Source organism: Solea solea, chromosome 12 (assembly GCF_958295425.1).
Source record: "Solea solea chromosome 12, fSolSol10.1, whole genome shotgun sequence".
In the NCBI taxonomy this organism is placed as follows: Eukaryota; Metazoa; Chordata; class Actinopteri; order Pleuronectiformes; family Soleidae; genus Solea; species Solea solea.
The window spans coordinates 13,926,129-13,946,275 of record NC_081145.1 but is presented as its reverse complement, the minus strand read 5'-3'; the positions used below and the strand labels follow the sequence as shown (position 1 = coordinate 13,946,275).

The 20,147-nt window shown below is 40.8% G+C and overlaps 1 protein-coding gene across 7 annotated transcripts in view; it reads right to left on the bottom strand.

The window, feature by feature from the left end:
- The window catches only part of megf11 (multiple EGF-like-domains 11), a 72,898-nt gene that overhangs the window by 26,514 nt on the left and 26,237 nt on the right, over positions 1-20,147 (bottom strand). For 4 of the 7 annotated variants that reach the window (XM_058646185.1, XM_058646178.1, XM_058646180.1 and 1 more), the window contains exons 6-7: positions 19,326-19,418; positions 19,167-19,187 (exon numbers count right to left, since the gene is read on the bottom strand). In XM_058646185.1, the coding sequence (XP_058502168.1) occupies positions 19,167-19,187; positions 19,326-19,418 (114 nt within the window). The remainder of the gene's footprint in view (positions 1-19,166; positions 19,188-19,325; positions 19,419-20,147) is intronic. The other 3 variants (XM_058646181.1, XM_058646182.1, XM_058646184.1) reach the window with 1 other exon arrangement.

The window sequence follows — 20,147 nt, the reverse complement described above, 5'->3', positions numbered from 1 at the left end:
GCTTGAAAGGTGCAAACGCCTGCATTACAAAACAACTCACTAGCGCATTTATTTAAAAAAAATAATCCTTATCTTTTACAGTTGTAAATGAATTCAATGCCTTCATTCCCACTCAGAGTGGAAGAAGGTGAGAGTAATTCCCTCCACAGGGTGCCAGCCATCACACAGCTATCCAATAACTATCCCTCACACACGTTCACAGACACAGAAATAACATGCAAACTCCACACAAAAAAGGACCTGGCCAGAAATCAAATTGAGACTCAGTGTGTTACTGCTGAGCCTCTGTTTCCCACAAACACTCCTCTAGTGTGTGCAAAGCTTCTGTGAGATGTATACGACGGCAGCAACACTGCAGAACAGAATTCATATCTCTTGCCAATATGAGCTTTCATAAACATCAATCAAGCTGTAAGCAAACCTGCTGGTAGAGATTAAAGAAAGCTCCTGGTCCCTGCAAAAAAAAAAAAACATGTTTGAAAGAAAGTAAATAATTTAACTGTCTCTTTTTTTCTTTTTCAAGAAAAGTGTCCTTACATTAGCCTTGTCGTCCAGGAAGACTGCTAATGCTAAGAGAATAATTAATTGGCAGCAGCTGTGATGTATTTCTGTTAAAGCTACATTAATTGGTTTTGACCACTGGGGGGGAGAAGAAAAATGTCAAAACAAGCTGATAGATACTCAGAAAACATTATATATTCTAGCTTTATGTGGCATCTTCAAATTGTTTTTTTTTTTCATTCACCCAGCAGGCAAACATAATCTAATATTAAAACAGATTTTTTTTTTTTTAACTTTATATATTTGAAAGGATGGGTGCAGTGAATGTTTGGCACTGATTGTCAATTGACATTTTTTTTCTTCTATAAGAGTAAACTCTGTGAACTCTGTGTGATTGTTCTACTACATTACAAAACATGACACACAACCTTACACTTACACAGTTTTAATCTGCTTTAATTTGAATTCCTGGAATATAGGATAACTAAACTCAGGTCTTCATATCACACCCTGATATTTAACTGCAGAAATGAAGCAAATGGGCAAGCTGTTCACACCTTTCAGCAACTTGAGGGACGTAAAGATAAAGAACACAAGAAACAAGCTATGTTTCATATAAAACAGTTATAACAGTTCATATATAACAGTTTGTCACTTTTTTTTTCATGTCCTGCTGTCAAAATGGACACAGTAAGAAAAAAATGCTGAAGAGACAGTAGGACAGGGAGGCAGTGAAACCTCTGTTCATATATATTCAACACTTTTCTATCTAATTGTTCTGAGACCAAAATTTTTATATTTAATGGAATAACACCTGGATGAGACAATGTTCATCCTGAGCAATGACTGCAAATACACAGAGGTGTTCCCGTAATGATGAGCAGCAAATTTGTTTTTCCAGCTGTGCTGCAGTATTGACACTCAAGAAAATTGCTTGAGTGATATGACCTGGCTGCTTTACATGGGTTAATGTAAAGAGCTCAATGACATTACTAAGTGGTATCTAAGGGAATGATATAAGACAAGCAATTTCCACATTCCTCAGGGAATGTGTTTGTTCAGAAAAACTCAATATGCCCGTAAACTGCAAGAACATTGCTAATCCTCAAGGTTAAATGAACAACCAGCTTTTATGTGAGGGAACAAGCTGCACTGAGCTGGGTGAATGGGCTGTCTTCCCTCTCACCAGGGTCCTGTTCTTCCCAGGATCTAGTGGTGATTTAAGTGATTGGTATATGGCCTTATGTGTCTCCATCAGCAGCAGCCACAGCCGCAGCAGCAGCAGCAGCAGCAGCAGCTGTGTTGCCTCACATAAAAGCCCAGCTTGAGATCCAGACCGGCACAACAACCAGGATGGAGAATATTCTACTATTGATTCTCACATCATCTCAGACTCAGTAGTAAATGTAAAGATGCTACGCCTTCTCCTTGTATGCTCGCTTTGTCAGAGCTTTCATCAGCCGGAGTGCAGGCTTAATGAAGCCTGTTTCATGGTCAGCACTGACGCCTGTTTTTCCATGTACGCAGCAGGAAGATGATCAGCCTTTCCTTGATACAGACAGGTCTGCCCTGAAGGGGGTCCCGAAACACTGGGCTAGTGCAGTATTACATCTATGGTTGGACGGACTAGAGGCCACATTACAAGGCTCACATTGATTTGATCTAATCTGCTCCTGGCTTCCAACCTGGCATGAATGAGCTCCCTGGAGGTTGAGCTGCTGCCACGCAAACGACCCAAGAACATTAAATCTGAGGTGTGTGCTGGCGGCCCGGGGTAATGGATGAGCAGTTTAGCTGCAACTTGGTTTAGCAGTATATAAGTACTCATCAGTGCTCCCTCAGCACAGCAGAACAAACAAGCAGTGCACTAAAGATATCATCACCTCTGATTTCAGCCTCAAATCTTGACCACACCGAGTACATTTCATTTACCTACATGAATAAAAAATATAGCCACAGTGGAAAAAAACAGAATAAAAACTAAGTCTATCTAACACTTAATTTGCAATTTTCTGGTGCTTAAGAGTTCAGTAAATCGTATTATTTGAAGTTATAAATGTTGTATAGCTTGCAGTTAGAGGCTTCGGCACACTGGGCGCAAAGCACATTCTCTCCCTGTCTCTTTTCCAACACAGAGGTTCTCAAACTTTACCCACTAGTCTCTCCCTCCCTGGCTTTGACAGCATTTAACTGTGATTACGGTGTCAGAGATCATGATGAGCTATGGGCCAAAACACAACAGGAGAACGGTAGCATGTAGCATGAAGGCTTCTCGCAAGTGCAGCTAAATTGTGTGAGGCGATGAGGACCCCCTGTGGGTTGTGGTGTGCAACTATAGAGAAGCTGTAGTCCGGCTCATTAACAGTTCTGGTCTGGGTCACTGTGTCTGACCAAAGGACACATCCACTAGCCAGCCTGGACTCTCAGAGCTCAGAATACATAATAGTTAGAACGTGCATAACCTCACACACACAAGGAAAGGTAGAATCCCAAGGTGCTAATCCCCCTGGCTGGAACAAAACAGATCACATTGAGGGCTACTGACAGATGGTAAACTTCTGAAGGTGATGTCCAAAGTCTGGGCTGAGAGCATCATCATGGTGGCGCTGAGCTTTGAAGTGTGCTCAAGTGTCTGCATGATCAGGGAGCCGGCTGCAACGGGATTAAAACCAAACGGCTTTCAGCAGCTAACTGCATTCAGAAATTCTCCTGAACTTGGCCTCTTCAGCAAAATGTTTGTTCCTGTTCTGTATGAGAGGGAGTGTGTGCCACAGAAAGCTGTCATAAGCCTCTCAAAACTACATTTTAAAATGAGGGCTTGAGTCAAGTTCTTTAAATAGATCACTCTCCATTCAAATGGCATCCTAGTTTTATTTCTCATTTATCGAACTGGACACAGGGCAAAGGCAAACTTCAATTACAATCACGGCTGGACTGCATGAATGCTGAGCACTCAAGATGCTTTTACTGCAGACAGTTGCCAACTCTTAACTGGGAAATCCACATTATTGTGACTGGAATATTTGGCTTGCAGCCTGACTTCAATCCCCACTGCCACTCACTGTCACATAACTTTTATTAACACACTTGAGGAATAACTTAAGTCACACAAGACATTAGAAGACAAATTGCTCTGGCTCCTGAGAGCCGAGATTGTGGCAAAGCGAACCAGCGCGACACATTGTCTTAACAAGTGTTCTGCTCTGACTTGTAAGGAGTGCACCTCTGAGAGCCATGTTGTCTCATCTCACTTTGAATTTTCTCTCTTTCCTTGACAGATCACAATTTTCAAATTACACTTAATGTCCAGAATTAATCCCATATCACGCTTTCTTTACAGATTCTAAATGTCACGATGTGAGAAATCATTTTCAAATGAACAATGAAACATACCGACAATTAAGCTGACACAAAAAAAACTCTCTTCCTCAGTCAGTCTGAGGCAATCATTATCAAGAGTACTTATTAACAGAGCATTCAGCAATTCATCACAGCTCCACTAGTCAATGACACAGACTAACGGAGTGCAAAGTAGAGAGGAGTCTAGAGGGAAAGTGATGATTGTTGTGCAAAATGGCACTGAGTGACAAATGTCTCACACTGTGGGTAAACTTGCAGCTGTTAAAGCGGCCAAATACACTGCCACTGTCCCCACAGTCTCCATGTTCTGCTGACACCTATTACACTGTTATTTATCAGTCCTCATAAAACCTAGACCACGGTGTGGATCCATCCGCTGAGCTTGACAAATGAATTTGTAAATATACAGAAAAAATTGCCAATAGTCATGCGGGCAATTCTGCTGAATTGAAATAACGGCGCGCTGTGTACTCGGCTGTTGGGCGTGTCGTTCGTCTTGTCCTAATTCATCTTAGCTGAGAGTCAGTGTGATCGCAATCCCCTCACGCAAAGAGCAACACAGGACCAAGCCCACAACATAACACAGAGAGACTCGCCATAGTTTTCTGCCTACATGTTCAGTTCAATGAAATGCAGCACATACTCTGCCTGATAGCGCCGTACAGATGTATAATGCCAAACACAATTTGACTGTTGCCTGTTTGGAACCACGAAACTAATGAGCAAATAACTTAATTCTTTTAAGACTACATTACTGATTAAAAAGCCTGGTTGTTTATCCTGAGGAGGAGGATCTGATCATTTGTCCAACTTCTCTTCAGGATGTGAACCTGGATCAATACCAGCCCTGCAGGTGCCAGACGTCTCCTCTGCAGAGCGGCTCTAACATGGTCAACAGGGCCAGAGGCGGCTGACCAAGACAGATAGGGCTGGGTCATTTCGCACCATAGTCTAAACAAACACCCAAGAGAGAGATTACTTACAAAAAATCAGGCATGAAATAATTACAACAAATTACACCAAATGTTGTTTCTATTACCATAGAATGAGCACTTTATCACTTTATATTGACTTCAGGGGTGGGGCTTCGATACCGAGGCGGCCATGTTGGACCAGCATGTTTTTAATGGACAGACTGAAGTGATTGAATAATAACAGAAACAGTTTTAATGATAACTGAAGGCTAACTCTCTCACACTCTCTCACATGATTAGAAGAGGGGAGAGATATTCAGCTGCAGCCAGTGTTGTAATGTACTTAAGCTGTTCTTTGTCATTTATATTTCGAGCAAATTTGACTTTTACTCCACAACAATTCCTCTATCATTGTTACCCGTTACTACCAAATAAAATCAGAAGAAGATTGATGAGCTGCTTTACACTATAGTTTTACCATTCACACCATTTCACAAGCTGCAATGGGGTTAAGTGTCTTGACCAAGGACACATACAGATTAGCAGAGCCAGGAATTGAACCCACAACCTTGCAGTGGAAAGACAACCTGCCCTACCACTGAGCTACCATGGCTCAATCCAAACCATTCACTTTTTTAAATATTTTTACATTTAGTAAATGTCATATAATTTTACTTAAGTAATATTATAAAAAGTGACTTCAACTCCTACCAAAGTCAGTTTTATGGTAAGATACTTTTATTCAAGTATCCCTTTCAGGTACTTTATACAAAACTGGCTGCAACATGCAACTTCACCAAGTGATGTCACTGAATCCTATACACTAAACATTTAAAAGAGCTGCCTCCATTTCTAAAAGCCATGATCAGATGGAAAAGCTAAGTGTGATAGATGCCTTTAGTTCAGTGCATTAAACTGGTCACTTGTTCAAGTGAACCTGACTTGACTCGTGCTTCTGGAAGAGCAAATTGTTACACAGGCCATTGCTCCTTTCAATTAATAATTTATCCCTCACCCTGTCCTGCAGAAAACAAACAGTTTGCTCTCTTGCCACAGGACAACAAAAAAGCAATCACTGTAGAGGTGGGAATTTATCTACAGTACACACCACCACACTGGTGATTGGTGTAAAATAATAATAAAAAAAAGGCAATGGTTATATGGCACAACACACAACACACATGGTTATACACACAACTGTGGATCCGTCATGAGCACTGATGTTGATGGTCAAAAAAACAATGTCAATCCGATAAAACCAACTGTTAGCACACTTAATTTGCACACATTGATTTCCTATTTTCAATTATTAATTCTAATTAGGATATAGTAGAATTGTGCCACAGGGCAACACGGGTCGATGTGTAGGGGTGCAGTAGCAGAGTGAGACTGATGGACATGTGCATAATGTCGGTGTAGGGCATCCTCATTAGCATTGTGATAAAGTCAAAGGATCCTCAAGGTAATATTTCATTTCAGTTTCTGGGGCAGTCGCGTGTGAGACTTTCACAGACAAGTAATAACTACATCAATTTATTCAAGTGCTTTTTTGTCACATGTGGAAATCTCCCACCACACCTAGGCCTCCTCTCCCTCCTTTAGTTCTATTTGAATCTCCATGTATTGTTAAACATATCATTGTGTCAATAATTGTTATCCAGTAAGACCATAAAGGGGCTAATTCAGCAAAACTATAATATCTATGTACTTATAGTCCAAAATGGACTGAATACTTATTCCACCACAGCAGGTAAAACCTTATCTGTGTACACAATGTATTACTAACTTAGTACTAAATTTACTAAAAGACAAAAAAATAAGAAAGACATGGACATGCAGTAACTTGCTGACATGACAGTCTTTCATTTTAAGTGAAACGCTGCACTATGTGGGTCTTTCGTCTCATTAGAGACATCGTGGCTGACTTTATTTGCATGGCTGGTCTTTACAAATGAGGCACTAAGCCAGCGAAAGCTGTTGAATTGTACACATTGGTTCTAATTGGTGCGCCTTTATGTGCACAGCATGGCTGCACTTCTGCACCAGACGCACACACGACAACAGAACCAGACGGATTCAGGTGAATATCACTGTACGAGAAGAGTTTCATTTGATCAATTTTTCAATTTCATCAATTATCTATGTACATGCCAGGCTGCTGTAGTGACAATAGCAGGTTCCGCACTGCACATAAAACAGAAAAGCATAATCTCAGTAGGTACCCTGGTACAAGTGACCAATATAACAAACACTCACCAATCAAACATTTGTTTTGTGAACAAACATAACATAGCCTACAAATGACACAGCATGAGTATAATAGATTAACTTTATTTCTAAAGATGTGAGTAGGACTGAATACATGATTGTTTTCTCCATCCGTTAATCTACTAATTATTTTTCTTCTGATTATTCATGAATCCATTTTTCATCCGGTCTGTTCAAATGTCCAGAAAATACTGATTAACATTCATGGGATATCTGTCAATCTGTGACTGTTTTTCCCCAAAATTACAAACAATCTACTGTATGCAAAAATGTTTTTTGCTGAATTAAAAATGTTCAATGAACATGCTTGACTTCCAGGAGGAAATGAGACTGATAAACCTGTGGGATGATACAGTTACAGTAGGGTGTTTTCCATCAGCCTGTTTTGATGCACATTTGTGATTGCACATAAAATTTGAGTCTTGAAATATTGCATTAAAGGTTTTTACGCGTGAGGGAGGTGGAAAAGTTTGCTAAAAAAAAAGGTAGATCCAAGTGAGTACTGTAACAAGGACGTTTAAAATCAAGTGACTGAAAGGACACTCTGGCCTCTGCTCATTTCACTGGGCTGGAAACTGTGGATACTGCAGGCAAGAGGGGGAATGTGAGGACACCACAACATTCCTCCACTTTGTGCAAGACACAACTATTACTACAACAATGCAATATAGCAGCAACATACGCCACCATATATCAACAACTATTGGCACTCTTCATTTCCTCTGATGTTACAGACATTAACGCCTCCTACTGCTACTTAAATTTTACAATTTATAATATAGATACACTGGCAACCTGTTCAGGGCGTACACAGCCTTTTGCCCAGTGTCAGCTGGGATTGGCTCCAACTGCAGCCGCAACCCTCAAAGAACAAAATGGATGGATGGATGGATGGATGGATGGATGGATTATACACAACTTCAATAATCAATAATAAAAGGCACAGCTAAGACTCAACTCTTGGTGTGCCAGAAAGGCAGCTGTTAAATTTGGCAGTTTTCCAGTGTTGGCTGACAGTCAGGAAGATTTTTTTGTGTGTGCACACCAGATTTGGCCCAGATGTGTATCAAGTACAAGCATCTGATGGTTATGTATGTGGAAGTGGAAGTATATACAGAGTCAGAGGAAAGCAGAATTATTTCTCTTTCACTCTCAATCTTTTTAGTTTTTTAATTGTTTGCTCCAGGACCTGTAGTGCATCAAGTACTTTAACAGTCCAAGAAAGAAAAGAGTCACCTGAATATATTCCAAATCAATCTTAAAACAGTTAGAATACACATTTAATATGTTTGACATAATATTTTCCAGAGAACAATATTGAATATAGTCTCTAAAATGCATGAAATATAATGGACATTTAAAAAAATTCAAGCCTTGCAGCCCAACATTTTCATTTCCCATCTGTGTATTTGACTGGAATTACTTCCACCTGCTCCTACGCATTAAAAGGCCTATCGACCAACATGACTGTACAAAATGCAAATGAGCCGAAAGTTATGATTGAAGTTTGTTTCTGTTTGTTTGAGTACGACCGTTTCTCTCATTGGTATGTTGTGTAAGCAAACAGAACTGGTCAATTTCTGACTCCAACTAATGAAGTTATGGGTCAAACATGTCACTGTGTATGGATCTGCTGTTCCCTGCAAATACAAACATGATTTTGCTTAAATGTGGACAATCAGTGCGCCTCCACACCTTCTAAATTAATCCCAACAATACAGAATCACACACACACACACAGAGATAATTGCCTTTTAATGATCTCACATTATGCAAATTATCATCAAGGAGCCATAAATCTAGGAGGGACTTTCTACCTGCCCAACCAGCAGTCATGCCAATACACTGACACTGTGTTGCGTGAGGAAAGTTATGAGGCAAATACTTTGTTGAAATCATAAACTACAGAACTGTGTCTGTAAATAATCCAAACCAAGAAAGAAGCAAGAAAATATTAGAAAATTATAAACATAACTTTCAGAAAAAAAATATTTCTGAGCACAATTTTGCTGACTCAATATTTATTTAAAATAGGCAAAATGTGGCACAGCTGTCAGTTTAATGGCCTACAAAACTAGCACTGGATCGTGTGAAACATTGAAATATCTGAAAAACAGAAGTGTGAAAACCATAGTGGAATGTTATGCTCAATTAGGTATTTAGAGCAGCAGCACTGAATGGATTGATAGCTGGTACAATCGGGAAGGACAGAAACAGGAAAACATCTACAGCCTTTGATTAACACAGAAAACTGTACGTTAAGGCTTTTCCCTTTTTTACCATAATCTCTGCAGGATGATGCAGAAACTTTGGAGACTTCTCAGGCCGCCAAAAGGAAATTTCAGAGTTCATCTCAAATGAACTGCTGGCTTTGAAAGCAACATTTTTCTCCGTGTCTCTGAAACTCACAAGACCCATGAATTATTCTCACCGATTTTCAAAGTCAAAGCGAAGTGAAAAGTATACAACAGCAACTTAGGGAGTATTGTGTGTGCGTGTGAGAGTGAAAGACACAGAGCGAGAGAGAGATAGAGGGGGAGAGAAAGGGTGAGGGAATGAAAACGAGATACTGTTGTTGTAATAAACGGGAAGATTAGACATGAATGTAGTCATCTGGAAAGAGCAGGAAGTTGCTGTCCTTGTCACTATGGAGCCTGATGCTGAATCTCTTCGACATGGATCATTATAAGTGAAGGACCGGCTAATAAAATGGTTAAAGCAAGAACAACAATAAATGTAATCACTGGTCACATCTGATTAAACTAACTTTGTGTTGTTTAAGGGCAAAAGGAAAACAAAAGAAAGAAATTCCATCCAAAAACCTTATTCCAAAATCAAGGCAATGACCAGTGGTATTGATCCGTGGACCTTGCCCCTCTTTTTGTTCTCTGGCAGAGGGTGATTTTGTCATTCATACTACAGTATGCCTGCACCTACAATGGAGGTGAGTCCCAGAATCATAATATCAGCTAATGTTTAAAGTGTGAGGCTGAAACAATCACATGGTGTCAAGTTTCTCCGTGAATCAAATTCCTCAGGGGGGGATTTATCACTAAGGATGCATGTGTCTGAAGCAGTACGTCAGCATTTTTGGACTTCATGCACCTAAACTCAACTGAAAAGTGCATGTAATATGGAATGATAAGCTCCTATAACAGGTCTGCTTTTTTCAGCTCATCACAGTAGTCGAGGACACGTGTTTTTGTGTCGGCTTTAGAACTCATTTTGAATCGCTTTCTGCAAAACTGGATCCTTGTGTGTGGTAATGATTTTGTTTCCTTTAAAAATTTCCTTTGATCCTAATCACGGAGATGCCCTTTTGTCAATGTTTGGATCCCAGGCTACATCTCTTTGTTCTACTCAGTACACCCAAGCTATGCGATAGCGTCTTCTCACATTTTGTCCTTTTCGTTTTCCTCTGTGGAAAAAGCTACCAATTTAATTGAATTTCTGGGCTTTTAATGTCTGCATTACTCTAATCAGAGATGAGGAGAGTGGAGTTGTTTATCTCGACCTTGGTAGAATTAGCAGAGGGTATTTGTGGTGACGTTAATGCTTTGGAGGAAAAAAATGGAAAGGACGAAACTATTCTGCCAGATCGCATCCTAAGCTTTTATTGATTAGCTAGTCAAAGGTGCTTATACATATTGGAGACAGTGACATGCACTCAGGCGTCAAGAAGAAACCATGTATCTGGTGTTAAAATGCAGTAAACTCACAAAGATGCACAATAATGTGAGTCTACTTCACAGGCCAAAATGCTGTGTTTACTTTAAAACAATACCAATGTGAGCAAATAAATTTTATATGAGTTGACCTGGTTTCCTCATCTTTTGTTTCATTCTGCTTTGTGGCTATATAATAAGAAGATGCTAGAGATGGATGATTTATCAGTGCAAAAATAGGGCTGCCATTAAAGTAAAGTGTTGGACACTCACACAAACAACATGCAATATAACCTTCTGAGAGGGTGGCACGACTGCAGGCGAGGCAGAACACAGTGGAATGCAAAATACAACCCCAAATACCCTGGGGCTCAGAGGCAAATTTGATTAAAAGTTTGTTTTTCTTCACTCTCAACAAACGGAGGAGCTCGTCGATGCGGCACTGACAGTTAATTGGACTTGGCAGGGCCACGAGTTCATTCGTCAGCATTGTGTGGGGCTTGCCTAGGAGGAGCAGGACAATCGATGTCCCTCAGGACGGCCTGTAATCACTGCAACACTCCAATGAAGTCCAGGGTTAAACATCAGGAGATTGCAGGTGCACCAGAGGATCTGAGAAAGACTACTAATATGCTCCCACTCCCAAAGCAAACCAAGGACACTGCAACACGGCACCCAAAAGATTGTGATGATGCCTTAGAACAGTGTTGCCCCTCAAGAGCATAGTGTGACTCAAACAACTAAATCAAGCTGTGTTTTAACACTATGATAGCCTTAGTCCTTCATTCATTCATTCATTCATTTTCTACCACTTTATCCTCCATGTAAGGGTCACAGGGCTACTAGAGTCAATCCCAGCTGACTCTGTAAAGCTATGTTCCTATCGACATACTGTGCAATACGTGACTAGAGCAATATTTTGCAACCACAGCACTATTTTTATACTTAATTGACATGTTTTTAAATGTTTTTTCACATCTATATCTACCTTGTTTCCTTTCATGCTATATAGTTCTATGATGTGTGAATGCCGGCGCAATGGGCAGTAGCAATTAATTGTATTCTGAATACAGTCTATCGCCGGGCCAACACAAATGCCCAGTTTACAGGCAATAAATACACCGGAGGATAGATTGTTATCCGATCTGTCAAACCACTTTGGGAGGTGGTTGGAGACTCATTGTGACCAGATTAAACAGAAGTGTAAATGCGATGCGTCCTCTCATCTGCTTTTGTCAGTTTTCCACTGGTCAAAGATGACTTTTTCCCCTGCTTCAAAAATCTAAGAGGAGTCCATACAATGCGCGACTTCACGTGTGGCGAACATTGTTGTTGTTGTTGTGGATATGGCAGCGCAGAGGGGGGATGAGTGTGATCAGACAGTGATCGGATGTCGATGTGGACACTGGATACACATGTTACCAGGTATAAATGCATGTGGTGAAGTGCAATCCGATCGCTATCTGATCACAAAAAACGCATTTTAATGCCAGGTGTGAAGGGAGCCAGAGATACATATGACCATTCACTCTCACAATTTAGAGTGTTGAGTTAAAGATCCCATAGCCCAGAAGTGCCAATTAACACTGCATTTTTGTGTGTATCTGCGTCATTACCTAGTTTATGAAGCTCTAAAAGTCCATAACAATCAGTTCAGCCACTGCTGAGAGTGCAGGGTTTGATTGTTTTCCTGAGCTCTACGAAGCGGAACGGCACTTCCGTTGACTAGTTACGTCACTGGCGAATTTCATAACGGTAGCACCTCCTAGTCCGGGCACATCCGGTGACGTAGAAGAAGAAGAAGAACTACTCTTCTACGGTTGAAAGTAGCAATATAAAGCAAGACACAGCACCAAACTTCACCTAAAGGAAGGAGCAGTGACAACAATACGTATATAACTGTCTTTGTGTGCTTGTTTTGTCTACACGCTAAGCTACACGCTAAGCTACACTCATGTTTCGTGCTTGTGTGTGTTTATCATCTCGGTAACCACAACGTTATCCAAGCTACAGGCGTCCTGCAGCAGTCTTTCAATTGTCACAGTGTCTTTTGACTCTGGGTCACACTCTGGATCAAATGTGTAAGGGATTACGGCATCACTCAATGTTTTGATAATTGCTAGCGGTGCATCTGCCTTTGCAGAGGGGGAGCTGCGGGTCTGAGAGCTGACGTGGCAATTAAGTCACTTCCAGGTATGTGGCCAATCACAAGACAGTGGGAAAGCTCTCGTTGGCTGGCCAATCACAAGACAATCCGTGTTCTGCGGGTGTGGTTTTGGTCTGAAACAGCACGGCTGGCGAGAGTGTCAGTGATGAGACACTTACATCGGCTCGTTTGTAGCGACCAGGACGTTTTTGACCATAAAAACGACTTCATGTTTGTAAGTACACCTCCATATCTCACATATAAGTGAGATAGGACCATGCTATGGCCGCTTTAACCTCTGCATGTTTATGGACTGTAGGAGGAATCAACAAACCCACACACACACACACACACACACACACACACACAGGGAAAATGTGCAAACTCTGCACGGAACGGCCCAAACCGGGATGCGAACGGGCAGCCTTCTTGCCACGAGGCATAGCTTAAAGACGCGGGAATTCCATCTACCATATATACAGTGAAAAAGCTCATTAAAGGCCATGTTCAGTAAAACTCTATTGAATATTTGATTACAAACATCATGGACACAAAAGTCTTATCGACAGTCTTATAGGTTTTGTATTAGTAGGAGATCCCTTATCGTTCTAAACTGCTATCATAGCATTTTAACTATTTTAGACACACTGACCTTCTCTTAAGGACAGGAGATAAGGGTTTTTAATGTCCTTATTAAATCAAGCCATCGATGCAGAGTCAGAGTTCTGTAGTGTGTTCCAGAAGCTTTTAACTCGCTCTGTAACTGACTTATGACAAACAATACAGTGATAATGACCAGTGGGAATCAATGTCGTATTGTGCTAAACATCAACATAACATGAGATGATATCCATCAGCTTTTGGTGTGTATATGTGAGGGATTGAGAGTGCATGCAAATTCCTTCTCACACACACACACACACACACACACACACACACACACACACACACACACACACACACACACACACACACACACACACACACACACACACACACACACACACACACACACACACACACACACACACACACACACACACACACACACACACACACACACACACACACACACACACACACACACACACACACACACACACACACACACACACACACACACAAATGTTAGGCATTCTACCAAATGTAATGGAGCAGTGCGCTCTTGGGAACAATAAATCCTGCTTAATGGGATGGTACAAAAAAATCTTCAGTCAAGCAAAGTCAATCTGTATACTGGGCCGATGACACTTATGTGCGTTACAGATATGAGTGTGTGTGTGTGTGTGTGTGTGTGTGTGTGTGTGTGTGTGTGTGTGTGTGTGTGTGCGTGTGCGTGTGTGTGAGAGAAAGAGAGAGAGAGAGAGAGAGAGCGCGCCTGTATACAGCCAGCTGATGCATGATACTAATGCGAAACATTTTCAAAATAATGTGTCGGTTGCTTTCAGTGAGAATACTTTAAACATTTTTAACTCATGATCAGCATTTGTGTGTGTGTGTGTGTTGTCAGCAGAAAGACAGGTCCCAGCTACAGTGTGCGCACACCGCAATTCATGTGATGGACTCGCCATCAGTCAGTTGACGTCGCGGCACAGTGATTTACATCAGACATAAGTCACATGAGTCACTGAGAGACATACAGCGGAGGATCTGTGAGGCAAAAATTACCAAGCCACATCTGCTCACATCTCTGTGAAAGCCTCAGCAGTGACATCTATATTCACATGGTTCAGTCAGTTGACACCAGTTTCCACACCATTATTATTTGGTCAGTAAGTCTAATATTCTTGGCATCATGTTTGAGGTATACTGTGGGAAAGCTAGAGCATTTTTTTCTATAAACTCTTGATTACCACACCTGATGGCTGTCAACAAATAAAAAACTAATGTCTTAAAATACTTTAAGAAACACAGCCAATAATTTCATTTAGATCAAATGGAATAAGCATTTGAATTTAGCCATTTGCTGGTGTACCCTGCTCTTTCATCAGTAACCGTCCTCTTCTGGCCAACCCCCCCACCCATCCAAAATATAACAACCAGTCCCTGCTCATTCAAAGTCGAGCAGAGAAGAGTGGAGTGGAGTGAGAATCAGAGCAGGGGGTTAAGTTATACTTAAAAGTATTTAAAATAAAATTTAAATCCACCCATTTGAGTTTATTAGGCATCATTTGAATCAGTCACTTATAATGGTAGGTTAATCAAAGAATAAACATTAAGTTCTGTTCAAGACATGGAGGAAAAACACCAAGCATCTCCATTAACTCGATGAATTAATCAAGGTGCAGTGACCCAAACCACTGCACCTTACAAAATGTCCTACTGCAGTACAGATAAACTTCATCCAGCCTGAACTTAAAAAAAAATCCAACAGAGACAGACAAAGAGAGCGTATTAAATATGCTCCATGAGACTCTATAGATCAAGTCATCTTCTGTCCCCTCAAGAGATAGCGTTTACTGGACACTTTGATCCATCAGAACAAATGAGGCAGTCTGCATCGACTGCGACAAGCAGCGAGGAACCCCAATCAGAACTATTCAGTCAGAATATTCCTAGTTCTCCCAAAATATCTTCTATTACATGCTTGTATAATAAAGAATTCAATCGATTTAGACTACTGCTGATAACACCTCTCAAAATTAAAGTGACCTGTTGCTTTAACACAGATGCATACATTTAAACAATCATACGCAAATACAACTTGTTAATAAGGACAGCAATTAGTATTCAGTCATTTGGTGTCATGTGTCTAGTGAGTGTTTTAGAGTGATTCACAGTCTCAGTCTTCAGACAGCAATGCTTGTCAATGTCCTGCTGCTTTGGTGTTGAGGAGGAACCATCTGGCTTATAGACGCACCTCAGAGAATAGTGTCTAAGTACTGTCAACGGATGCCAGAGGGATTCTTCACAAGGGTGTTTTTCAACCCAACGTGAAGGTAAACTGCATTATTTTGTTCCAGGTTGCTGTTTCATTTTACAACTGCTTTTATTGTCCTCTGCAAAAAAGTGAGCTAATAAAGCTAAAGGAAAAAATCTGCTAAACAGTAAGTTAGAAAGTACTAATAAAACCAATCACTGATGTAAAACCTTAATAATGAATAATGGTACGGTTTTATTTGACAATTAATATAAAATAAAAAGAATACAGCTCCCATGACTATAGTGCAATACCTCATAAACAAACGTTCATAGGCCACATTCATCAATTAACCATGTGTACAGCACCCGCAGCAGCGGCTGCCTTCCCATCTGAATACATTGGGGAGGAATATGTTACCCCATGGACCTCGGCTGACCAACCACATTAGATTTGGCTATTAAGTGTGATAGATTTCTTCTTGGAACACAAAGGATGCTTTGTGGTTAACAAAGCTAAACTACTCCGAAGACTTTTCAGATACGTATCTTGGTAGCATTGATTTGTAGAATCTCTGCACAAGCGGGTGAACATTTCCACCGCGATAAAGAACAGCAAACTCTAAGCAGATGTAGAGTTGAGACGCTACAATCAGAGGTGCGTAGTTATGCACATCTCTTATCCCTGAGCACGGGGGACATGTAATTATCCAGCTGAAGCACATGAAATCAATGTTAGTGCTTCAGTGCACATAATATTTAAGAAGTGATGGCAGTCTATGACTAAATATACCTTGTGCATACAACATCTATCTTTATCATTCTCTTCATTTGAAAAGCTGTTATTACTGTAGCATATACTGACCCGATGTGACTGAGTCATCATCATGGATTAAATCCCGAGTGCTGGAGAAAGTACACAGAAATGGAGGCAAAGGTGCTGGGTAATTTCTCTGCAACTTCTGAAAAAGGAAAGTCTACTTTTAAACGTTTAAAGAAACTCATAAGATCATGGGGGGGGAAAAAAGAGCCATACTGCTTTCATTCAATAAACTCTACATATTCTACAATGATTTGATTTTCCATTTTATCTCACAGTGTGCTGTTCACTTACAGTAACATATACTACAAGCAATAATATCAGTACTTTGGCAAAACACAGAACTATATATACTTCACATAGATGGAGCTCTGCTTATGAGTCCGTCAAACACAATGTCTTAAGTCATTTTAGTTTAATGATCCGCCTGTGCAAAGGTTTCTGCTGTCTCTATCTTATTGAGTCTAATATTTTTTCATCATTCAGTTTTTATGTACTCAACAAAGTTTTCCAGGATAAACCCAACTGATAAAACAAAGTATACACAGAGGCACAGGGAAAACAAACAGTACATTTTAAAATAGAACGAGCAGAAGGCAAAAGCAGCACAAAACACAAACACGACAGAGGGAAAAAAGGGACAAAATAATTAAAACATTAACAGGTATGTGTCAACACACTCTTTCAACGTCCTGAGCTGTTAAATGAAAAAATAGGATATGTTCCACATGTTCCACACAGTACACAACACACAGTTATTAGAGCAATCACACTAAACCAACAGCAACAATTGTTCATTCATCACACTTTTGGGAGAAAACAATGTCAGAATGTTCCACATCCACATTGTAATAGATGTAGAGCGAGACAAACAACAGTCGACAACAACACATCCCATTTTTGCCATTTCTTTATCTGTTGTCCACATGTACCAGTGTGTCCTTGAGATGAGTCTAAGATGCCCCAGGACTCCAGACAGGTCACAGGGCAGGTCTGTTCTCAGTGGGACAACAGCCTCAGGCTGAGAAAAAGGATGAAATGTTTTCTGGCTACAGCAGGTGGACAACAGTGGGTGAAAAGCAGGCAATATCTTTCTTCAGCCTTTCACCACTGCTCCCAACACAACTCGCTGAATCCCTCCCACCTAATCGTCTTCACTTTTCTGGCCAGTCAGACTCTTATTTTCACCACCTGACCCATATACAAAACAGTTTCCTGGTGGGTGCTGCTCCAGAAACATTGTCCAAGCCTTTGATCCAGCTCCACATCACTGGCTCAAAGTCACTTTAGTTTTAGCATCCCACAGCAGCGCTTCATCTCCAAGCCTGGACGTTCTTTTTTTATCACATCGCCACACCCACCCATTGTCACTAAAAAGCCCATTCTGCCCTCTCACCAGAAATCATACCAGAGAATTGGCTCTTATGCAAGCATGAGGTACCATAATAATATACCAACATAATAATATAAAGGAAACAGCAAATCAACCATAGCACTGGCTAAATTGGAACTAAATTGATGTTAATGAGTGTGTTTCAGCACATGATGTTTACATCCACTTACATGAAGGATACTGAAGCTCACATCATCTGCCTGTGCCGGGTGAAAGTAAAATTCACAGTGAAAGACAAAAAAACATGCTGAACCATTTACACGTAGGGAAAGGAGTGCAGATTTAATTTAAAAATTGGCACGCATTCCTCATTTCTACAGATGAAAGCTCGTAAATGAAAAAGCCTGGAATCATGCCTGGTATGGAAATCTAAAGTTATGAATAATGCCTCTGTCTCAATCACCAAGTCTGTTTTAATAAAGTGGATTAGCCCAGCACCTGAAGGCTGAAAAGCACACACGGCTGCACTCTTAACCAACCAAGAGTGGGATGAGAGTCCCTGGAGGCCCTGAACCTCACATTATCCCCACTGGACTCTCACCCGTCTACAGGGAGGGAGCAGCAACAAACAGCTCAGGCATGTCATTTATGCCCATGAATCCACCTCCAATGGAGCAACACTGCTGTGAGAGCAGCTGATTTACACACAGTTGCTAATCAGCTGAATTGCTCTCCTGCTAATGAAAACTCATAGATCTATACAACAACACTACTGATATGAGTTTAGCTCCCATTACTCATACCAAAATATTCCATAGGCAATAAGAGTTAAATGCTACCACGAGCAGCTGGTGGAGGAACCTGGGGTCAGATGTTTCAGATGAATTTGGGTTATTGCTATCTCTGCCCTGCCCTGAGAAAAGGAGCCTCCAGTTTGCTCATTCAATATTTCTCTGTAGACATATTGTAAATATCAAAAGGTACAAATACATTATTTCCTCCTGTTCGAGTCCAGTGATGCTCCAGCATTTAGCTGATTGAGGAAAGAGATGCCTAAGTCCATTCATTCCATTCTAGCTCTGGAAGCTGAAGTAACCAGTAAACATTAAAGCCACCACAGTGGTCTGTTTCAGGTTGGCAGTGATTTATCATTCCCCCTGAACACCAGACTAATCATGATTAAGACCATAACAGAGAAGTCTGTGGACACAGGGGGAGGCAACCATCCATCCACTCGCTATGCTCATCAAGCAAATCACTTCCACTTCCAGCAAATGAGAAGGAATTCATTGTGACTTACCTGTTCCATTGGCTGTGTTTGCTAAGAAGAGAGGATACAAAGCTGAGCAGCTTTGAGGTAGACGTACATTGAGGCAAAAACTGATTTACAGGAAAGTCTTATGGACTACATGGCTGTGAATAAACTGAATGATTGCAGGTTTAGAAGTTGTGCACTCACCACTGGAGCAGTCCAGCCCGCCCCATCCAGGCTCACACTGGCATGTATCGGGGGACACACAGCGACCATGGACACACTCCTCCGTGCACAGAGCTGAGACACACAGAGACGTTTCCCTCATTAGTGCAGTTTATAATTAGATTGACACACACAAACAGAGTGTAAAACATCATTAAACCACCAATTAACAGCATAATGAAAACCTCAAGGATAACAATTTAAGGAAAACAGTCCATAAGATTGAACACTCAATATCTCTCCAATACAATCAAGGAACTAAATCTTCACAATGACACCGATGTCCAACATCCATTTTAACTTCTTGACATGGGGCTAAATGATTTCTGAGGAGACTGAGCCCTTGGTCAACATCTTCGTTTATCATACACCTTTACTTTCTACAATGAGCTGTTATCAGCAGGGTGAGTCAGGCGGGAAAAAGCTGTAAATCCCCTCTAATTTGATCAGCCAGTGCTTTGTCATATAGTGATGCTTTAATGTAGCAGGTGTGGGCGCCACAGTGTTTACTAAGTGTGCAGTTTTCTTGATCATTCATATTGAGCAACACAGCAACTCATTGATTGGGTCTGCATTATTATTCCTGGGAGCATGTTCACGAGGGTTGGAAGTTTGCTTCTGCTGTATAATACAGTGTCCTACAAAGAGGTTTCGGGTTTTTTTTTTTTTAAAGAGCTAGTTTTGTGTGTGAAGGCAAAATATCACAAAAGCACTTAACATTAATAAATCTGTGGCAAGGGCATCTGGCCAGCAGGGTTAAGACATGGAGACTCTTATCTGAGGAGGGAGACAGTCAGGCCAATA